The 17,565-nt window shown below is 37.5% G+C and overlaps 1 protein-coding gene across 2 annotated transcripts; it reads right to left on the reverse strand.

The window, feature by feature from the left end:
- Positions 1 to 1,279: 1,279 nt before the first annotated feature.
- tfap2b (transcription factor AP-2 beta) lies at positions 1,280 to 14,911 on the reverse strand. Of its 2 annotated transcripts, none has more exons than XM_084090340.1 (7): positions 14,670 to 14,911; positions 11,930 to 12,382; positions 10,460 to 10,517; positions 8,421 to 8,640; positions 7,989 to 8,107; positions 7,287 to 7,428; positions 1,280 to 3,265 (listed from the first exon to the last, which is right to left on the reverse strand). In XM_084090340.1, the coding sequence occupies exons 1-7, from the start codon at positions 14,748 to 14,750 to the stop codon at positions 2,965 to 2,967; spliced, it is 1,374 nt and encodes a 457-aa protein (XP_083946466.1). In that variant the 5' UTR covers positions 14,751 to 14,911; the 3' UTR covers positions 1,280 to 2,964. The 2 variants fall into 2 exon arrangements, with proteins under 2 accessions (XP_083946466.1, XP_083946467.1); XM_084090341.1 differs by lacking the exon at positions 14,670 to 14,911 and adding an exon at positions 12,766 to 13,229.
- Positions 14,912 to 17,565: the final 2,654 nt, after the last annotated feature.

The following is a 17,565-nucleotide window of genomic DNA, read 5'->3' on the forward strand; positions in this document are numbered from 1 at the left end:
AGTATTATTGAGTATAAAAATCAGTGATATTAGATAGGCTATGGGTTTGGTCTTATGGGCTTTTGTTGTAGCCTATTGTTTTGGTTTTTTCTTTTAGAGGTAATGAGAACCGAGTTCGAGGGAAGGATGAAAGATCTCGGCTTGTGTTGTTTCAGGTCCCGTGGGTAAGAGGGAGGCTAGTCTTTTTTTCTGCTGAAGAGAAATCTCTGAATCTCGTCGAGATCCACGTCGCTCGCGGACATGCGGGTGCTGCACCTGGGTCACAATACTTCACGCATGACGAGTCACGCGACGGAACCCGCAGGCCACGCGCTCCTCCGCATTAAATACACCAGCGCGAGCTGATGCGCGCGGGGTCTGACCTGCGGCCGGGATATGAGTTCACTTTACTGCCACGACCGCGGACACACACGCCTTCAAGGGATTGTTTTCGATCAATTTTGGCATTCTTTGCTTGCCTTAAAACGAGACAGGAAGATGCAGAATCAGAATTCTCATTTCCGTTTTACATTTACGATTCTTGTTGATTTCCGTTCTGTTGATTGCATTGTAAGTCAGTGTTTGATAATGAAAATATTACGAGATGTTTATATAATAATATTCACAATAATTTTAGCCTAAAGGTCTTTTAATGACCGATTTTTACGTTTTAATATATTTTTTTACAAATATCCCCTTCAATCTTTAGCTGATCCGTTTATGATTATAAACAACGCTTAAAGTCTAAATTCATATTCTGACCTAATATTTATTAATACAACTGACAGCACTGACATTTAATTGAATGCAGTTTGTTTATTTCTCATAGTATTACCTCCCTTAGTTCTGTTAGTTAACTAGGCCTATTAACAAAATAAATATCCAAGGAACAGTTTAAAGAAAACATTTATATAGGCTATGCTTTGGGTGAAAACATGTATTTTGGAGGTTTATGATTAAATAATTTATTTTCTAAATTCTGTAGGCTAATTACTAATTATAAAAAAACTAATGATATTGTTGTTTTTTCTGAAATAAAATAAAATAGCCTATCCTTTGCAAATCCAATGTTGTAAAATGATCGACTTTGTCTAAAAATGTACTTTTATGCAAATAAAATGATTACTAATGATAGGGCTCCGTGAACATAGCATATTATTAATCTGATATTTAATAGTTATTATGGACGTAGGCACTTTTTTATTAAAACTACTTTAATAAACGTTTTTGAACTGTCACATAAACGTGGTCTATGCATGAAACAAGAACATACGGGGTTAACCAACCACACTGCAACAACTACAATAAAACACGTTTTATTCTTATTTCGAGGTAAATGAAAATCACCAGACAAGAACCAACTTCTAGCCTTCACCACATAACACCGTATCTATGAAACAAAAAATACAAGATGCTATCTAAAACAAGCGTTCACCCACGCACAGAGACAGTCACAGATAGACGACCCAGTCTATTCCTATGTACATACGCCCATTAAATTAAGCATAAATAAATATATACAAACATAAATAAAAGAGCCTTCCTCGCACAGTAAACCAAATATTAACTTTGACAGACAGGCTATAATCCAGCTTGCGGGACTGTGAAAGTGCGCGCCCACGCCGGTTGAGGTGAGCGCGTAAAAGCTGCGCGTGGCCGTGTCCCAGCACGCGCGGTCACCTGTCCTTTCCTCAGTTTTATGCAGACTCTTTTTAAGTCTGTTTTCGAAAGTCTTCTTTTTTTTTTGTTGTTGACGCTGTCAACACCACGGTCAAAGCAAGCTTCCATTCAGCTGATGTAGGGTTGTAAAACAAATAATCCATATTTAGGCCATAAAATGTGTTTTCTTTGTCTATGTTGATTTAAGTCTGTGTAAATGTTAGTATACATTTAAAAAAATACATAAGCAACAGATGAAATGTCATTTGGTCAGCTAAGATGATTGCCATGTTAAAGGTAACCTGCTGAAAATGTCCTCACTCCTCACGTTTTTACAACCAAATGGCCAAGACAGACAGCACTAGCAAGAGCAGTTTCAAATACAAAGAAATACAACCAAAAAATACAAAATTGCTCTCATGTTCATTTCTCTTTCTTGCATTTTTGTAGACAAGCTATTCTGAATATTGCCCGAGAATATGTTAAATCTCAGAGTTTTGGTTTGTAATCTTTAAATGAATAATCAGTCTGAGGACTTCATTTGTAATGAATTGCTGTGATTATAACGTATATGTGAATCTTTGTCATAGATCATACTATGGATGTAATATCAGTGATGAACTGTAACGTAACTAGCGTGATGCTTTATAGTAGCACATTTACAGCCTCTTTTTGGCTAACACAATTTCATTGCAATAAATGCAATAAAATCTCCTAGATTTGAATAATTTGTCTCTCTTTCAAGCAATGGAGCAAATGTTTCACTTAACAACCACTTTAGTCTTTTACAGACAGATGTTTGTGTGAATTTGTATTACTGTAGTCTTGGCGAAGGCTGAATGGAATGTATTTAATATTGCAGAACTGTGCACCAATAATTTTGTATAATAAGAATAATTAAATATAGTAGCTAAAAGTGTCTCCACCAATGTCCCAAGCAAACCTGTCCTCTCATGTGCTGGCCATTACACTGATGAACACTCAAATATTAGGTATCAGATTCATGAGCATGTGTGTAAAGGACAGCCTGCGTCTAACATCATTTAAAATGTCAAACGTTTATACACAAAAACACACACTCACAAACACTCCTTGAATATGTTCACACTCGCACACCAATGAGATGAAGATGGTGAACGTGTCACAGCAGACTCGTGTCCTCCAGTCTCTCGTATCGTATCGTATCGTATCGTTCCTTTCGTTTTCCCGTGATCGCTTGTCCAATCTTCAACCCAGAATGTAAAACGCAATGTCATAAAACTAGAGTTTATAGAATCTCTGAACATCTCCAATGACTCCGCCTCCTTGATATCGTATTTCCACAGTTCATTTCCTGTGTTTTTCCTCTTTCTCTCCACCTTTGGAGCCGGGTCCGTCTACAGATGTGTGTCGGTTGGAAGTGGGGTTGTTCAGGAACATCTTGTCGAGGCCTTTAAGGGCTTCAGTCAGGTAATTCTGCAAAGCCGTGAGGGCGGCGCAGATGGCTGGAGAACCAAACCCGTGCGTGATGAAGCTAAAGTGTGACAGGCAGCTCTGGATTCCTGGCTCCAGGATGGGCGAAGGCCGAGAGTTTCCTAATGGAGTGCGATCCTGAGCCAACAGGTCCGTGAACTCCTTACACAACTGTCTGAGAAGAGAGGAAGACAGACGATTCAAATCACAGACCATCCAAAGAAACACAACTAAATAAATTTCTCTTTCTTGCATTTTCATAGACGAGCTGTTCTGAATATTCCCCGAGGTGTTGTAAAGAATGTGTGGTAACACTTTATTTTACAGTGTCCTTGTTACATAACGTTACATGTACTTACCATAGTAATAACAGTAAATTATGCATAATAACATGCAACTAACCCTTAACCAAACCCTAATCCTACCCTAACCAATCCTACATGTTGTTAATTAATATTACTGAGTACTTAAATATATAATTACACTGTAACAATGACACCTTAAAATAAAGTGTAACCGAATGTGTTAAAGTATAATCTGTTCATGATTAATCAGTTGTTGCACAGAAATTTGCACAAGAGAGACAATTTGTGTTTAATTACGAGGAAATCTTGCCGGAGATGGCGGCCAGAGAGTTTATTGAATACTATAAATGAATAATTAGAGGCTAATTTGAAGTGAAATACACTTATGAGCAATAATTACTTCTCACAGTGGAAAAAAATATAATGCTCCTTTCAACAATGCAATAATGCACTAAATTCATATGCTGTCTGATAACTTTTTGGTACTATATACTGTTAAAATAAAGCTTCTTTATTGGCATTTATGGTTCCACGAAGAACTTTTAACATCCATGGAACTTTTCCATTCCACAAAAGGTTCTTCTATAGTGGACAATTTTCTTTGAATTATTAAAATGTTAAGGAAAAAAAAAGGTTCTTTAGGGAACCAAAAATGGTTCTTCTGTGGGATCACTGTGAAACCCCCCTTTTTTTGGAAGCATTATTTTTAAGAGTGTATTGTGGGTATTGTTGTGTTTATTGTTGCTTGTCTCGTGTGGAGTGTCTGTACAAGGTCATGGATGAACTTATTCTGTTCACTCTAGAAGGAAAGGTTCTGTCATCTGTATTTTGTTTCAATTCATTTTTCAATTAAACAGCTCATAAACATTTTATCACTAGAAAAAAATAAGTGACCCATTAAACATGAAAGTGTTATGCAATCATCTGAGACATTTCTCATTGGATAGAAGGATATATTTTATATATTAAATATTTGTTTCTAAGTGTACACTTAAAAAAAAAAGGTTCCAAAAGTTTTTCTTAGCAAAGCCATAGAAGAACCATTTTTTGTTCCCCAAAGAACCTTTCAGTCAACGGTTCTTAAAAGAATTGTTTTCTTAGTGGGAAGAACATTTAATAATCAAAAGAACCCTTTTTACTGTAAATAACCTTTCGTGGAATGGAAAGGTTCCATGGATGTTAAAGGTTCCTTAGGAAACATTGCAATAATGCACTAAATTTCATATATGCTGTCTGTCAGGTAAAAAAAATTGTATGATATGTTTATTTTCTATTTGTATTGTAGAAAATATGTATTGTTGCTTGTCTCATGTTGAGTGTCTGCAAGGTCACTAGAGGAACTGCATTTCTTATTCTGAAATAATGTCGACTTAAAATGCCAATAAATGCACAACATTTTGCTAATGGGACAGTGTGGGTCTAGACATGCTCTGCCTATAGCAAGAGTCAGGTGGGTTTGAGGATCAATCACAGTTGCACTAGTATTAACTGTTTCCTATCCAATTCCTTCACCATCTACACAGCTGTGATCCAATCAGAGAATGTCATCACATTTTTCCTTGCACATCAAGCATGACAAATTCTTTATTCACATTTATCAGAACATATCAGAAGGTTTGTGCTTGATCTTCTGTATCAGTTAAGGAAAAGAGACCTGCTCGCTCATGGATTACAGTATACATTTTTAAAGAAATGAATTTAGGTCATAAGTTGAATTAAACAGTCAAATGGAACAGACGCCAACCCTGATTCTATTAAAAAGCCCACAACAGAAGCTGTCAACTTACTTCCATGGATATTCCTACTTATTTCTTTATATATAAATCATACATATTCTTTTAACTTTGTGTGAAATATTGATTATAAAGGAGAACCTCATACATAATATCAAAGCCACATTATAACTCTGAAAACCCTCATCCATAAATTACCAACACTGTGACTTTAGCATTTGGACATTTATGATGAAATAGATAGAATTAGAAAATAATTAATGAAAACTTTCAATATGTCAGACTCTCACTGATCAAACAGTAAAACACGAAAGATTGCAATTGCACTGTAAAATAAAAAAGATCAATCAAGTTATGACAACATGTTTTTATATTGCTTTAACTCATCGAAATAAGTGTTAATAAGTTTAAATTAAATTAAGTTTAATAAGTTTTACATTTTAAATGTTTAAACTTTTTTATGTTATACAAGATTCAACAATTTAAATTTACACCACAACAATTTAATTCAGTTTATTGCAATTTAAGTTGAAATTACTTAAACATGCAAGTTTATTATACTTAATTTAAGGCAGCAAACTAGCATTTTTTTTAAATGTGTATCAGACCCATGTTTGTGTCTCAATGTCTTGTATAATCATGATGTGATTGTTTAAGACATTCTTAATTACCTTGAGTAATAGAAAACACTTAGGAAAACAGGTGCTCTGACAGGTTCAGTAGCTCTGTTGTGTTGCTGGGAATCATGGGTAAAATACCTATTTCTCATCCCCCAATCACATTGTGACCAAAAGGTCTCCAAAAATATTTCTGCAAAATATTTTTTTTCCATTTTTTTTTTTTTTTTTACAAAAAGTGTAACATCTACTTTAAATGAAACTCCCCAGAGTTCATTGTCCATATGTAAGAGAAGAGATACAGAACTTTAGATCCTCAGAGCAAAGTCTGCATATTTCTGCTTCTGAGAGCAAAGCCCATAAATTAGAATAAAGCCATCAATTTAACTTCCAGTCTACTGGGAGAGTGTCTTTATCTGTCATTACAGCGGAATATGCCGTTCTCAGCGTGTTTCACTTCCTGAAAGAGGTAGTGCACTAAATATTCATGCCTTTCTTGCTTTGGGGAATCAAATAGGGGGGAAAAAATACAGGCAGAACTTTTAGCCATGTGCCCAGATGGCCTGACATACTAATGACCTTTCAACATTTGACCTCATGTCTGCTTACAGTTTAAATATGGATCTTGTGAGTATTGTGACCAAAGTATGATCCTATATTAATATTATCAGCAAGATCATTCATATTTTCTGCTCTTTAACACTTGCAGCGTTGAAGTCATTTGGCCTATACAACTGATTCATTGTAAATATTTTGAAAAAATGCATGACAAAACATGAATGCATATTAAATTCTTATGGTTTTAACAGCATGTAGGCTACCCAAACGTACTTGTGTAATCTGTTCGTATTATAATAATAATGCACTGAGGTGTAACGTATAAAGAATCCGAGCGAACGATCACACTTCAATCTCTAAAAGGTCATTTGTGACAAACAGTTCAAATGCCTCCAACTGGCAGTGTTGCAGAGCCCTGCTGTGGCATCTGCAGTTGTCTGGGCTTGTCAGATTTTTTGACCCACATTCGCTTTCACGTCTCAGAACCACAAACAGTCTTGTTGTCCAGTCGGGAGAGCGCAGCGCGTGAAGTGCCCGAGGCGCGTGCAGGGGCGGGGCGCGGGCGAGGGCTGACTGACGGGACTTTGACAGACAGACTGTGAAAGGAAAGGCGAGGGAGGAGGGATGACCTTAGGCAAAACTTCAAGGGGAAAGCTGGCACTTTAAGACTTGAAACATTTCACTTAAATATAATGAGTTTCTAGCTCGGTGCCAGGCTAAGATGGATAAGAGACGCGTGTTTCTACTGGGCCTGAACTGCCTCATTAGAAACCAGCTAAACGTGTCAAAACGCACCAGGCACTAAGCGGACAGCCATCAAAACGACACACTCCCCAGCAATCCGTGATGGATTCCGCATTCACCTCTAAATGTGGCTACACATTTGCTCAAGCGATTCCCAGCTTCCAGTGAAAGCAACGAATGCATAAATATCACTTAAGCATGCAACAAACACGTTGTGACACGTATAGTAGCCTACGTACTTTGTGGCGAGCAGCATGTTCTTCCTCGAGTGCAGTTCGTTTGGATCTGTGTGTTGTCTGTTCAGATATTCAGACACGGCCTTTGTAGGAAATTCAGTTTCACAAATGTAGCCAAAGTCCCGAGCCAAATGAACAGCTTCTCCTGGAAATGAAAAATAAATACAATATAGTAAAAGGGAATTACTGGGATACTGCACATTTTCGCATAAAATATATTTTATAGGCTACTAAATTACAGCCGTAGTAGCCTAGCTGCAATTGAACTCAACTGGAGGGAGATATTAACCGAATGAAAAATTGTGTTGCAGCATCAATAAGACAGTCACTCACAACAATAATTATATGAAATTAGCTATACTGGGTAAAATTTCGTTTTAGTGCTTTTCCATCTGTTAGCTATAACTATTTGCGCTGCATTAAGCAAGATAAGAAAATCAGATTATAGAAACTCTCAAAGCAATAAAATTGCATTTTGCATCATGATCGTGGTTCATTCGCATGTCCAAATTTTCATTTATGCTTAAATTGTAGCCTACAATTATTCAAGATGCACGATTAAACAGATACACGAAAAAAGAAATAGTTTTCCATTGGAATTGGTGATTATTTGATGAGGCTAAACTCCCAAACACAGAAAAAAATCGAGGACATGAAGAAAAGAATCAGTGAACATGGGATTCAGAGTCAAATGTCCTGCTTTACCTTCTACTAGAGACGTCAGTAAAGTGACATTCGCTGCTTTGCGTCTCCCCGCGGGCAAATTCAAGCCGATTTTCTCCAGCTTTTCCCTCAGTGATCTGCCGCCATTTTTCGACTTCGCTCTGATCAGAAAATGGATAATTAGATATGTTTCATTACGGATTGACAGCATGAAAATGTATAATTCAAAACTAGATATCTTATTGGCAGTAATAATAATAATAATAAAACTCTTTCTCTCTCTCTCTCAAAACAACAACAAAAACGCTATAAAAACAAAAACAAAGTCAGAAAATGCTAACAGCAGAAACCTGAAGTTTGAGTTTCTAATTGAATGTTGTTTTGTGTGGGTTTTTTTTTTTTTTTTTTTTTTTTTTCTTTAATGCATTGACCTCTACCACTGCTTATGGGTTCTGGCGGATATGTTGTTCTCACCTCCGCAAAACCCCGCCAAGCAGAGAAGCGTTCAGGCACTCTGGCGGAGACAGGCGTCGTTGGACCTCGCCAACAGTGACTTTATATTTGGATGTGGAGCTGAGAAGCGACAGGCGTCCGGGAACCGAGCAGAAAACCTCGTTCGCGTTCACGGAGATCCCACCGATCAGACCGTCTTTGTTCATCATCAGAGAAGCGACGCTCTTGTGAGGAACTGGAACTGTGCGAGAGAATCAAACAGAAAATTGAGCTATAGACCTACACTCACATAACTACTGGGAAAGATGACCGCTTTACACTTGCTGTGTAGCCTACTTGCTTCACAAAATGACCCCAGCGATAAAACAAGAGGTGGTACTATTTTAAAACAATGTCTAGACTAGTTACAGACAGCCTGTGAGAATATTATGTAATGTAAAATCTTGGCACATGAAAGCGCCGTGAGCTCGAGCCCTCGGCTGGCCAGGGTCACCCCGCACGCGCCCGGAGCTGCCAGCGCGTGCTCCTGTTTTCATACGTTAATTCCACGTTCAATAGAAAGCAAGCCAGAATTGTCTAGAAATTCAAACAAGCGCCGAAAGCCTGCAGTTTATGGAGTATTTTTTTAAATGGAGGTTAACGGTCATCAGCATCGTAAATCCTTTATTAAAAAAAAAAACAAAAAAAAAAAACATTTATGTAGCCTACATTTATAACACTATACTTTGTTACATTACCTTTGCATCAAATAATAAAAAAAAATAGTTAAGGGTGTTTCTAATACAGCGGCTGTGGGAGTTACTATCAATCTCTCTCTATCTCTCTTTTGAAATTTAATTGTGTAAACACTATTATTATAGTTTTTCTTTTGTTTTTTGAGCAAATGGGAACACGAAAAATATATTTAATGTAGCTAGTCTCTCATTCAACACTATATAAGTTTACCCAGCTATGACGACTTCCGCTTCTGAGAAACCCGGAAATGTGGAAAGGGTCAATTGTTATTATTCAGTTAATGATGTTATCTTAGCATGTTGACAACTGTAGCCTATATAGCTATCCATGGTCCATGGTCCAGTGTGTGCGGTTAGCAATAGTAGCCTATTCAATGTAATTGAGATTCGTTTTTTTTCCCAATTCAGTCACACTTTCCTATCAGCTTTTGTTTCCACATTGGCATTTCAACACTACTAGGCTACGCTCATTTGTTGTATTATCGATTGGTGATGGACACAAGCTAATAACATTAACCACTTATTTTTCACCCCCACAAAAACACACACTCTCACACGCTGACCGTCAAAGGACGTCTACTAACTTAAGCGCTAATGGGGTAACGAGCGCGTGCCCGTGGAGATCTCTACAGGGGATAATAGAGAAAACGAGCTGTAAACGAGCTCACGAGATCTGTGCTCAGAAAACCATCCATCACAGCTCCCACTTAAAGGCCTTCTCTTCTGGGAGGCCCGTGTTCCGTTAACTAAATTACCGGCAAACGTCCCTCATAACGGACACATATTAACACGAGCCCAGGGAGTGTTGCTGGAGCTCTTATGACTGCATGAACGCCTTATCTCAGAATAAATATGTCAAAACCTCCGTGGAGAAATTATGTCAACAAAGTGGTGCTTTGTGGTGATTTGCCCTACTGTGTTAATAATAGGCCTATGAATAAAATAAAAGAGACAGCTGATAAGAACTTACGCCTTCAACGATGGTCACATTGATTTCTAAATACGTTGTAGTTCGTTCCTAACAGTAGCAAGCCTATGTGATTTTAAAATAATATTTAATGGCCTCCAATTCCACTTGGTTTGAATGGGCGTCCAAAGTTAAGATAATAGCCAGGTGACATCATTTGAATACCAGATGTGGTTCAGCGCATGCGTAAAGGGGTGTGCTAAGGTGTGTTCACCTGAAATGACTTTTTGCCCTAAATCCATAAAGCAGTGATTATTTATATCTGCTCGTTTTCCAAAACGGTGCTGTTGATCATTGAAAAAATAAAAGTATCACATTAACGTAACTGACATAATTCTTCCAGCTATTTTTTCATTTACCTTTTTTAATGACTGACTGATCCAGGACGTTCATCCCGCCGTTTGCGTCCTCCAAAGCCTAAAAAGACATCATAATGTGAAAGCATTTAACGTTTGAAGAAAAGCCACAACCAATTATAAAAATTCAGATAACTTCAGGAAATTGACATTTTGTTTAGTTTAGAAAAATTAAAGTGAATTCGACCAGAGACTTTGCCAAAATAAATAAATAAAAATACATTTCAGAAAAAAAAAAAAAAAAAAAACTCGGATCCAAATAGTGACCATTAGCAATTGAACTTTTGCTTTTTAAAAATAAATAAATAAATAAATAAGTTTAGGTCTCATATTTTCCATTGTTTTGTCCAGAATTACAATTTTCCATTTAAGTTTTCTAAATGAGCGTTATTAATGGTCCTGCCTTCGTCAGGAAACGTAAACTAATCTAGATTTAATTGAAACAAAATAATACATTCTAAACAAAATCTCCCTTTGTCAAAAAAAAGGAAAGGATGGCAATTTTATAATTATTTTGGGAAGAGAGTCAGACAGTCATTATCCAGTCAACTGAACGGGGACAGGCCTTGTCTAAAAATTTATATTACCCAGAAACTTGTCAATTGACGAAATCAGACATGATGTGTGCAGAGAAATATTGATCAAAAAACAGATGGTTAGAAATGTGAACCTAGTAGACGAAGCCTTAACAGATTTGCTGTTTGTAATGTTTTCATTCCATTGCAACAATTCTTTTCAGTTAACAAGTTTTCTTTCCTTAATCCTTTTAAATATTATTTATCACGTAAAAATAACCAATTAAAATGTGTTTACCACGACAGCAAATTATTGAATATCAAGCAAGCCTTTAGGGTATTTTAAATATTAAGCTCCACTACTGCTACATATGTAGCCTATAAGATAGTTTGGACTCATTTTATTAATAGGATATTGTTCAGGAAATAATTCAATCTGTTAAAATATTTAGCTGTAACATGTCAACGAAAATGTCAACAGGTCAGAAAACAGCCTGAAAATATAGGCTACAGAATTGTCATAATAGAGCTGTACTGCAATTATTTAAAACAGTATGGGAAAAAAAATCAAAACTAAATGAATTCGTTAAATACAATTAGTAACTCATCTTAACTGCAAAAAAATCCCAAATGATTTATTCCACGTCTCTGTGCAATTTCTACACTGTAAAAAAATATTTTTGGTTTAACTTAAAAAGTAGGCTAAGTAACTTGTTTGCCTTAAAATTTTAAGCATACATTGAAATTTAAAAAACGAGTTAATACAATGAAGGAGATTGGTTTAATCAACAGAAACACAAAATATGATGTTATCTAAACCACATACATTATCTAAATTGATTTGGCAAAAGAAAAAATGTTGTGATAAAGCATGAAAACATTTTTTTTTTTTTAGCCTACAGTGTATCCTCAAAAAAGGATTGGTTGTCCAAGCCAAAAATCATAAATCATAACCAACCTGCACATCCTCCATGCCGTGCGCCAGGCCGTGAAGGGACAGCCCGTCTCCCATGCCCTCGAGCCCGTGATGTGCGGAGTGGAGCAGCACGTCCGGTCGGCGCACGGTCGAGTAGTCCCGCCGGGGGTCCAGACCCGAGAGTTGCGGTAAAGAGGCTCGAGGCTGCGGGAGTAAAGCTCCGCTCTCCGTGCCCACGTCCTGCCGCTGACGGGAGCCCCATGGGTGCTGCTGGGGCTGGTGGAGAGCGTTCAGAGAGTACGGGTCACTGACGTGCGAGTACGGATCCTGACTCTGGTGATACGGCAGCGGCTGGTACGGAGGGGGAAAGTACGGTGGTTGGAAGTCCGAGGACGGTGTGTGTGAGAGCGGCGGAGCGCTGGAGTACGGACCCTGAGAGACCGAACCCAGCTGGGACAGTCTGGAACTGTGGCTCGGTACCCCATCATGGCGGTCCTTCAAACGGGAAGAGAATATAAACACTGTTACATGCGAATCTATGCAAACATTTGTTTTAATGTTCTATTTGAAGAATAAAATAAACTTTTATGGATGTCATTGGACCGGATCCAACAATAGCCTATCGAAAGGATATTTAGCAACATATGGGCGTCCGTAGCGATCCTATAAAGCACATAAGCTTTTAAAATATTAATATTTTCCGACTGTAGGCTATATAACTCCTCAAAACATCACAAAAAATGGGGCAAAGTCATAATTAAACGGGTAACTAAGCTGCATGTAGGCTACTCGCAACATAATCAGTAGACTAAAAGCCACACGTCGCCTTTCCCACCGTGCGTTTTACAACGCAACAATGTTGGTGTTCTCAGACTCACCGTGGAGGAATACGTGTGCACTAACATCTGTGCGGAAAAGCGCGAGCCCGCGGTGAGCAGAAGGACACGCGACAGCACGATACACGCTCGCCTGAAGAAACGCGCTCCTTTCTCAACTCCTCATGACCACACACGGAACAAAAACTAGTTTTTTCAGCTCAAATGACTTCTCGTATAGGAACCCTGTTGCTCCAGGTCTCGGTTGTGCTGTTCCCGATCCAGAGTGCGCAGTGCTCCGTCCGTTCACTCGCTACACCTCCTCAGAATAATTGTTATTCATGACTCCTCTAATATTGCGGGAATACTTAAAGCAGTGGAGAGCAGCGGAGCGTGAAGGCGCTGCTGCTGTAAGTGACGTTCATTCAGGAGGAGGAAACACTCGTGCTCTGTTTTATTCCCCTCTCTGTTTGAGGTCCGGTATGCACGGGTCTAGACCTCTTTCTTTTGCTATTGTTGTCTTTTCTGTTATTGTTGTGTGTGCAGAGTCCATTTATCTCCAGCCAGAACAAACGAATCTCCGGAATCAGCTGCTTTGAACAGGGCAGATGGACTGAGGCCTCATTCACGAGCACTATACACTCACATACTTTAATATGCATTATAACCACTACATCAACTATAGCTATTCTGACACTTACACCATCCCAAACTCACAATAGCAAATTCAGATTCCACCATCATTTATAAAAAGAAGACATGTCAGTTTACCTCTTGAACAAAAATCCAAATTTGGGGGAAACAGTCTTCATACAACATTCACCATAACTAGCCAAATTATGCTCTTATTATTCAATCCTCAATAGTTTCACATCACAACACATGCATGAGTGTTTAAGCAGGCCCAGGTCTTTGACACACGCACTTATATGATAAAGCACTTTCGATGCATCATCGGGGTTTAGGCATCATAGCAAATTTGGTTGAACAAAAAAAAAGGTTGACGTAAAAAAAAAAAACAGAAGCAGGTTTAAAAATTTTACTTTTTGCACCGGGTGACATTTTAAAGTCCCCCACTAATGGAGCCCCATTAAACAGCTCGTATAATGGTCGATTTCACGGACTGGGGTCGAAGTGTTTAATTACGCGCGTGACGGTGACTGTGAGAGAAAAGCCATGTGTGACTCTCTGGGTCGGCATCCCGCGAGGCTTTTCCAAAAACCACCACGAGTCTCTCCCACGAGCTCGAGACCATTCAGGGGAATCCACGGGACTCCCACGCGTGACTCTGCGTCCTCTCCTTTCTGGACGCGATTCTCTCTCTTATTAATAAATCTATTGCACAAATGTCTCAAGAACATTTTTCAGTGCATAATTATGTTTTTCTTTTGTTTTTATGCCAATACTTAAATGCTTAAAATATCTAATTCAATACATAAAAAACAATACAAATGTGTAAAAGCGTCCCTCGATTTAAACACACAAAAAAAGCGGTTACAGGAGCCTATTTAACACATTTCTAAGGCTATCATTTACGTGGCTTACTGGGTAATAATGTTAAAAACTCTCCAGGAAACATATTAAAAATATTTTTTAAAGGAAATAAAGCAACCTGCTAAAAGTTACTACATAATAAAATGGTCAAATGGATTCAAGAATTATAGAAAAGACCGAAGTAAAATATGACAAAATGTTTTTATATTAAATATATAAATATATAGGCCTATCAATATCTTTTGTATATATATATATATATATATATATTTTTTTTTTTATTAAACCTTTATCATTTGATTTTCTTCATTATTGTAATAACCATCATAAACCCCATATAAAAAATAGACAAATATTTTAAGAAAAAAAAATCAAATCACGACCAAATGCAACGTAACTTTTGTCGTTATATAAATAAACCATACAGTGAAACAACACGGATGCGGATGCAGTTTGTAATATCTTCTCTTTACCTCGTATATATCTTCATACTTGACATTTTCCACCAGTTTCCACAGCATGTTCGCGCGCTGATCCCTGTATAACGAGTGCATTCATGTGAAGAGTGAAGATCTCAACTCTCTCTCTCCCTCTCTTTCTCTCTCTCACTCACTCACTGAAAACGTAAAGCTCATAGAAAAATCACCGATTCCCTTTCAGTGTGTTCCTCTGCGTGTGTGCTCGTGCTGTAGCGCAGTTGATACAGTGAATGTCTAATGTTAAGTGTGTTGACTTTGGGTTGCATGTAAAGCTGCTGCGGGGGGATTCGCTGAGACTCCAGCTCCATCATCAACTGCAAATGAAATGAACGTTTAACAAACGCTGCAGTCTGCCATTTTACAGGACTGAGTCAACGTGTGAACGGGGGATTTAAAGGAAGCAGAAGAAAAAGTATTAAACCACAAGTATTATAACCTCAAATAATCAATAGCTATCTACATTGTAAAAGTTATTTCAACTTAAATTACATTGAACTGACTTAAAAAAATTGAGTTAAATCCTGTATATCTTCTTAAAAAAAGTTGAAAATTGCTTAACTTATTTTAGTGTCAAAGCAATGTAAAAATATGTAGTCATAACTTATTGATCATCTAATTTTTTACAGTGTAGTTTTGATACATAGTTTCAGAAGTCACTCCACAGATATAGGCTATATAAACAGTTGAAAAAGGAAATGAGAGGTTGGTAAACTCTCAATTGAAGATATAGAAGGATAACCAACTGTTTATTCACTGAATAAGAGAAATCAGAGGCTTTTGATTGATCAGTGTTTTGCTACAACTATCAGATTTCTGTCAGTGCTGTAAGCAAACATTACCTCAAAGCCAATCGCATGAAGGGAGCGAGGTCATATGTCCACAGCTGCCTCTGATATAGGCCTTCAGATGCCTCGGTGAAGGTCCAGTGCGCCCCCTGCTGGTCACTGTCAAACTAATACTAGCCTACTTAAAGAGACAACAAAAACAACGCTTCGGGTTGAGGCTTTGACTGCCTGTAAATAGAATAACAAAATGTTTCAGAGGTTTTGCGGTGCGGTCAAAGAGTTTTACTAAACTTCATGATCTGAAATTTCGGACATCCAAAAGAACTCAATCCAGCTCCTGCAGAGTTAAGCCCCTGCCCTGCTCTATTACACACCTGCCTGCAACTGATCCTTCGCTAAGCCCCGCCCCTTGGATGCTGTTGATACTGAAGTTCATTAAGAGTTCATGAAACTAATCCACATGAATTGAGCTGTTTAGTCCAAATTTTCTGAAGAGACTCATCGCTTTATATGATGAACAGAATTTACTCTTTTATTCACATATAAACATCAATCAGCAAACATAAACAGAAGCTCAACCGAACCTGATTGACACAGGAGATCAAATCTCATTGGTTCTTGAGGAAGCTCAAACATGCTGCGTAATACCAGAATGAACCTCTGGTTCTAGCACATCAACATACCACAACTGATGTGTGAGTTGATGAATGTTTATATGTGAATAAAAGCCTGAATTAAATCTGTTCATCATATAAAGCATTTGAGAATCTTCTGAAAATTTGGACTAAATCACTCAATTCATATGGATTAGTTTTACGATGTCTTTATTAACTTTTTGATGCTTCAAAGTGATAGTTGTGTAGCTGTCAAAGGAGGGACAGAAAGCTCAGATTTCATCAAAAATATCTTCATTTCTGTTCTGAGGATGAAGGAAAGTCTTTGGAATGACATGAGGGCGAGTAATTAATGACAGTATTTTCATTTTTTGAATGAACTATCTCTTTAAATGTGGCTATTTGGTTGTAAAACTGTGGGTTGGATGTGACAAGCATTTTTTATCTATCCCTTTCCTTTAAGGAATTATTAAATTACTTAACGCGATTAATAACTGTAAATCAGAATTGAGGCAAACGCTTCTCACAGTCAGCTAGAATGAGAGAAGCACCATTTAGAACTGAATCAAGCGATTACTGAACAGAATTGTTTCTACCGAGGTACTGTGAACTTAGTTTTATCAAAACTACAATGGCCTGAATCAACACGCAAATGAAATGAAAACAAACATGAGTTTACCTTGAAGCAAGTTTTTACTTATTTTAAACATGCATAGACTAAACATAGTTAAATCCAAAACATGCATTAGTACCAATATTCAAAAAAATTAAGAATAGAGAGAGAGAGAGAGAGAGAGAGAGAGAACTTGCATCCTCTCGCTTGGCAACAAATTTTGACTATACTTTTTGGATAATTTCCGCTAAATTGCGTTCAAAACTGCGCAACATCACATCACTTAAACACATCAACGAATGACATTAGACAATGTCTGAACAAGAGCAAAAGCTTACCTGAAATGGCGGACAAAAAGTCTTTAAAGAAGTCTTTCAATTTATAAAACAGCAAAAATATTCGTGAGGTAACAAAAAATTATTGTGAATGGAAAACCAATTTATTATAACAATTACTGGTTGCCATTTAAATTATAATCTTGCTTCTAAAGATCAGAGAGCAATTTATTTAAACACAGACAGTGATTTAAAGTGTATCACCTTGTAAGTAGAACAATTCCTCCTTCCTGCACAAGGGGTCACTGGGTCACTAGAAATACCCTACAGTTTTCTATTTTGGAAGTTTTGTTACTGACAGTTAATTTGCATTGTCAACCTTTTTTCTACATCTCCTAATGTTTTCCAGAATGATTTAAAGAAACTAAACGTGTACTGTAGGACATTTTCGTCCCTGAGACTGTGAGTCTAACTGAGCTCACTGATCTTGACCCAATTTCAAGTGCTCTCAGATCTGTTGCATTGGCCACTGAGATGCTGCTTGACGTATGGATGAGTGAAAATAATCTGCGATTAATGTTTCAGGAGCCCCGCTGCCACAGA

This window comes from Abramis brama (genome assembly GCF_963993115.1).
Source record: "Abramis brama genome assembly, chromosome: 18".
Classification (NCBI taxonomy): domain Eukaryota; kingdom Metazoa; phylum Chordata; class Actinopteri; order Cypriniformes; family Leuciscidae; genus Abramis; species Abramis brama.

What these genes read in the sequence shown, in the direction of transcription:
- tfap2b (XM_084090340.1), bottom strand. Translation starts at nt 14,750, where the DNA reads ATGCACTCGTTATACAGGGATCAGCGCGCGAACATGCTGTGGAAACTG. An exon ending in TCAGTCAGTCATTAAAAAAG is followed by an intron (nt 8,641 to 10,459) that starts GTAAATGAAAAA and finishes TCTCTCGCACAG; the next exon opens with TTCCAGTTCCTCACAAGAGC. An exon ending in CTTGGCGGGGTTTTGCGGAG is followed by an intron (nt 8,108 to 8,420) that starts GTGAGAACAACA and finishes TTTTCTGATCAG; the next exon opens with AGCGAAGTCGAAAAATGGCG.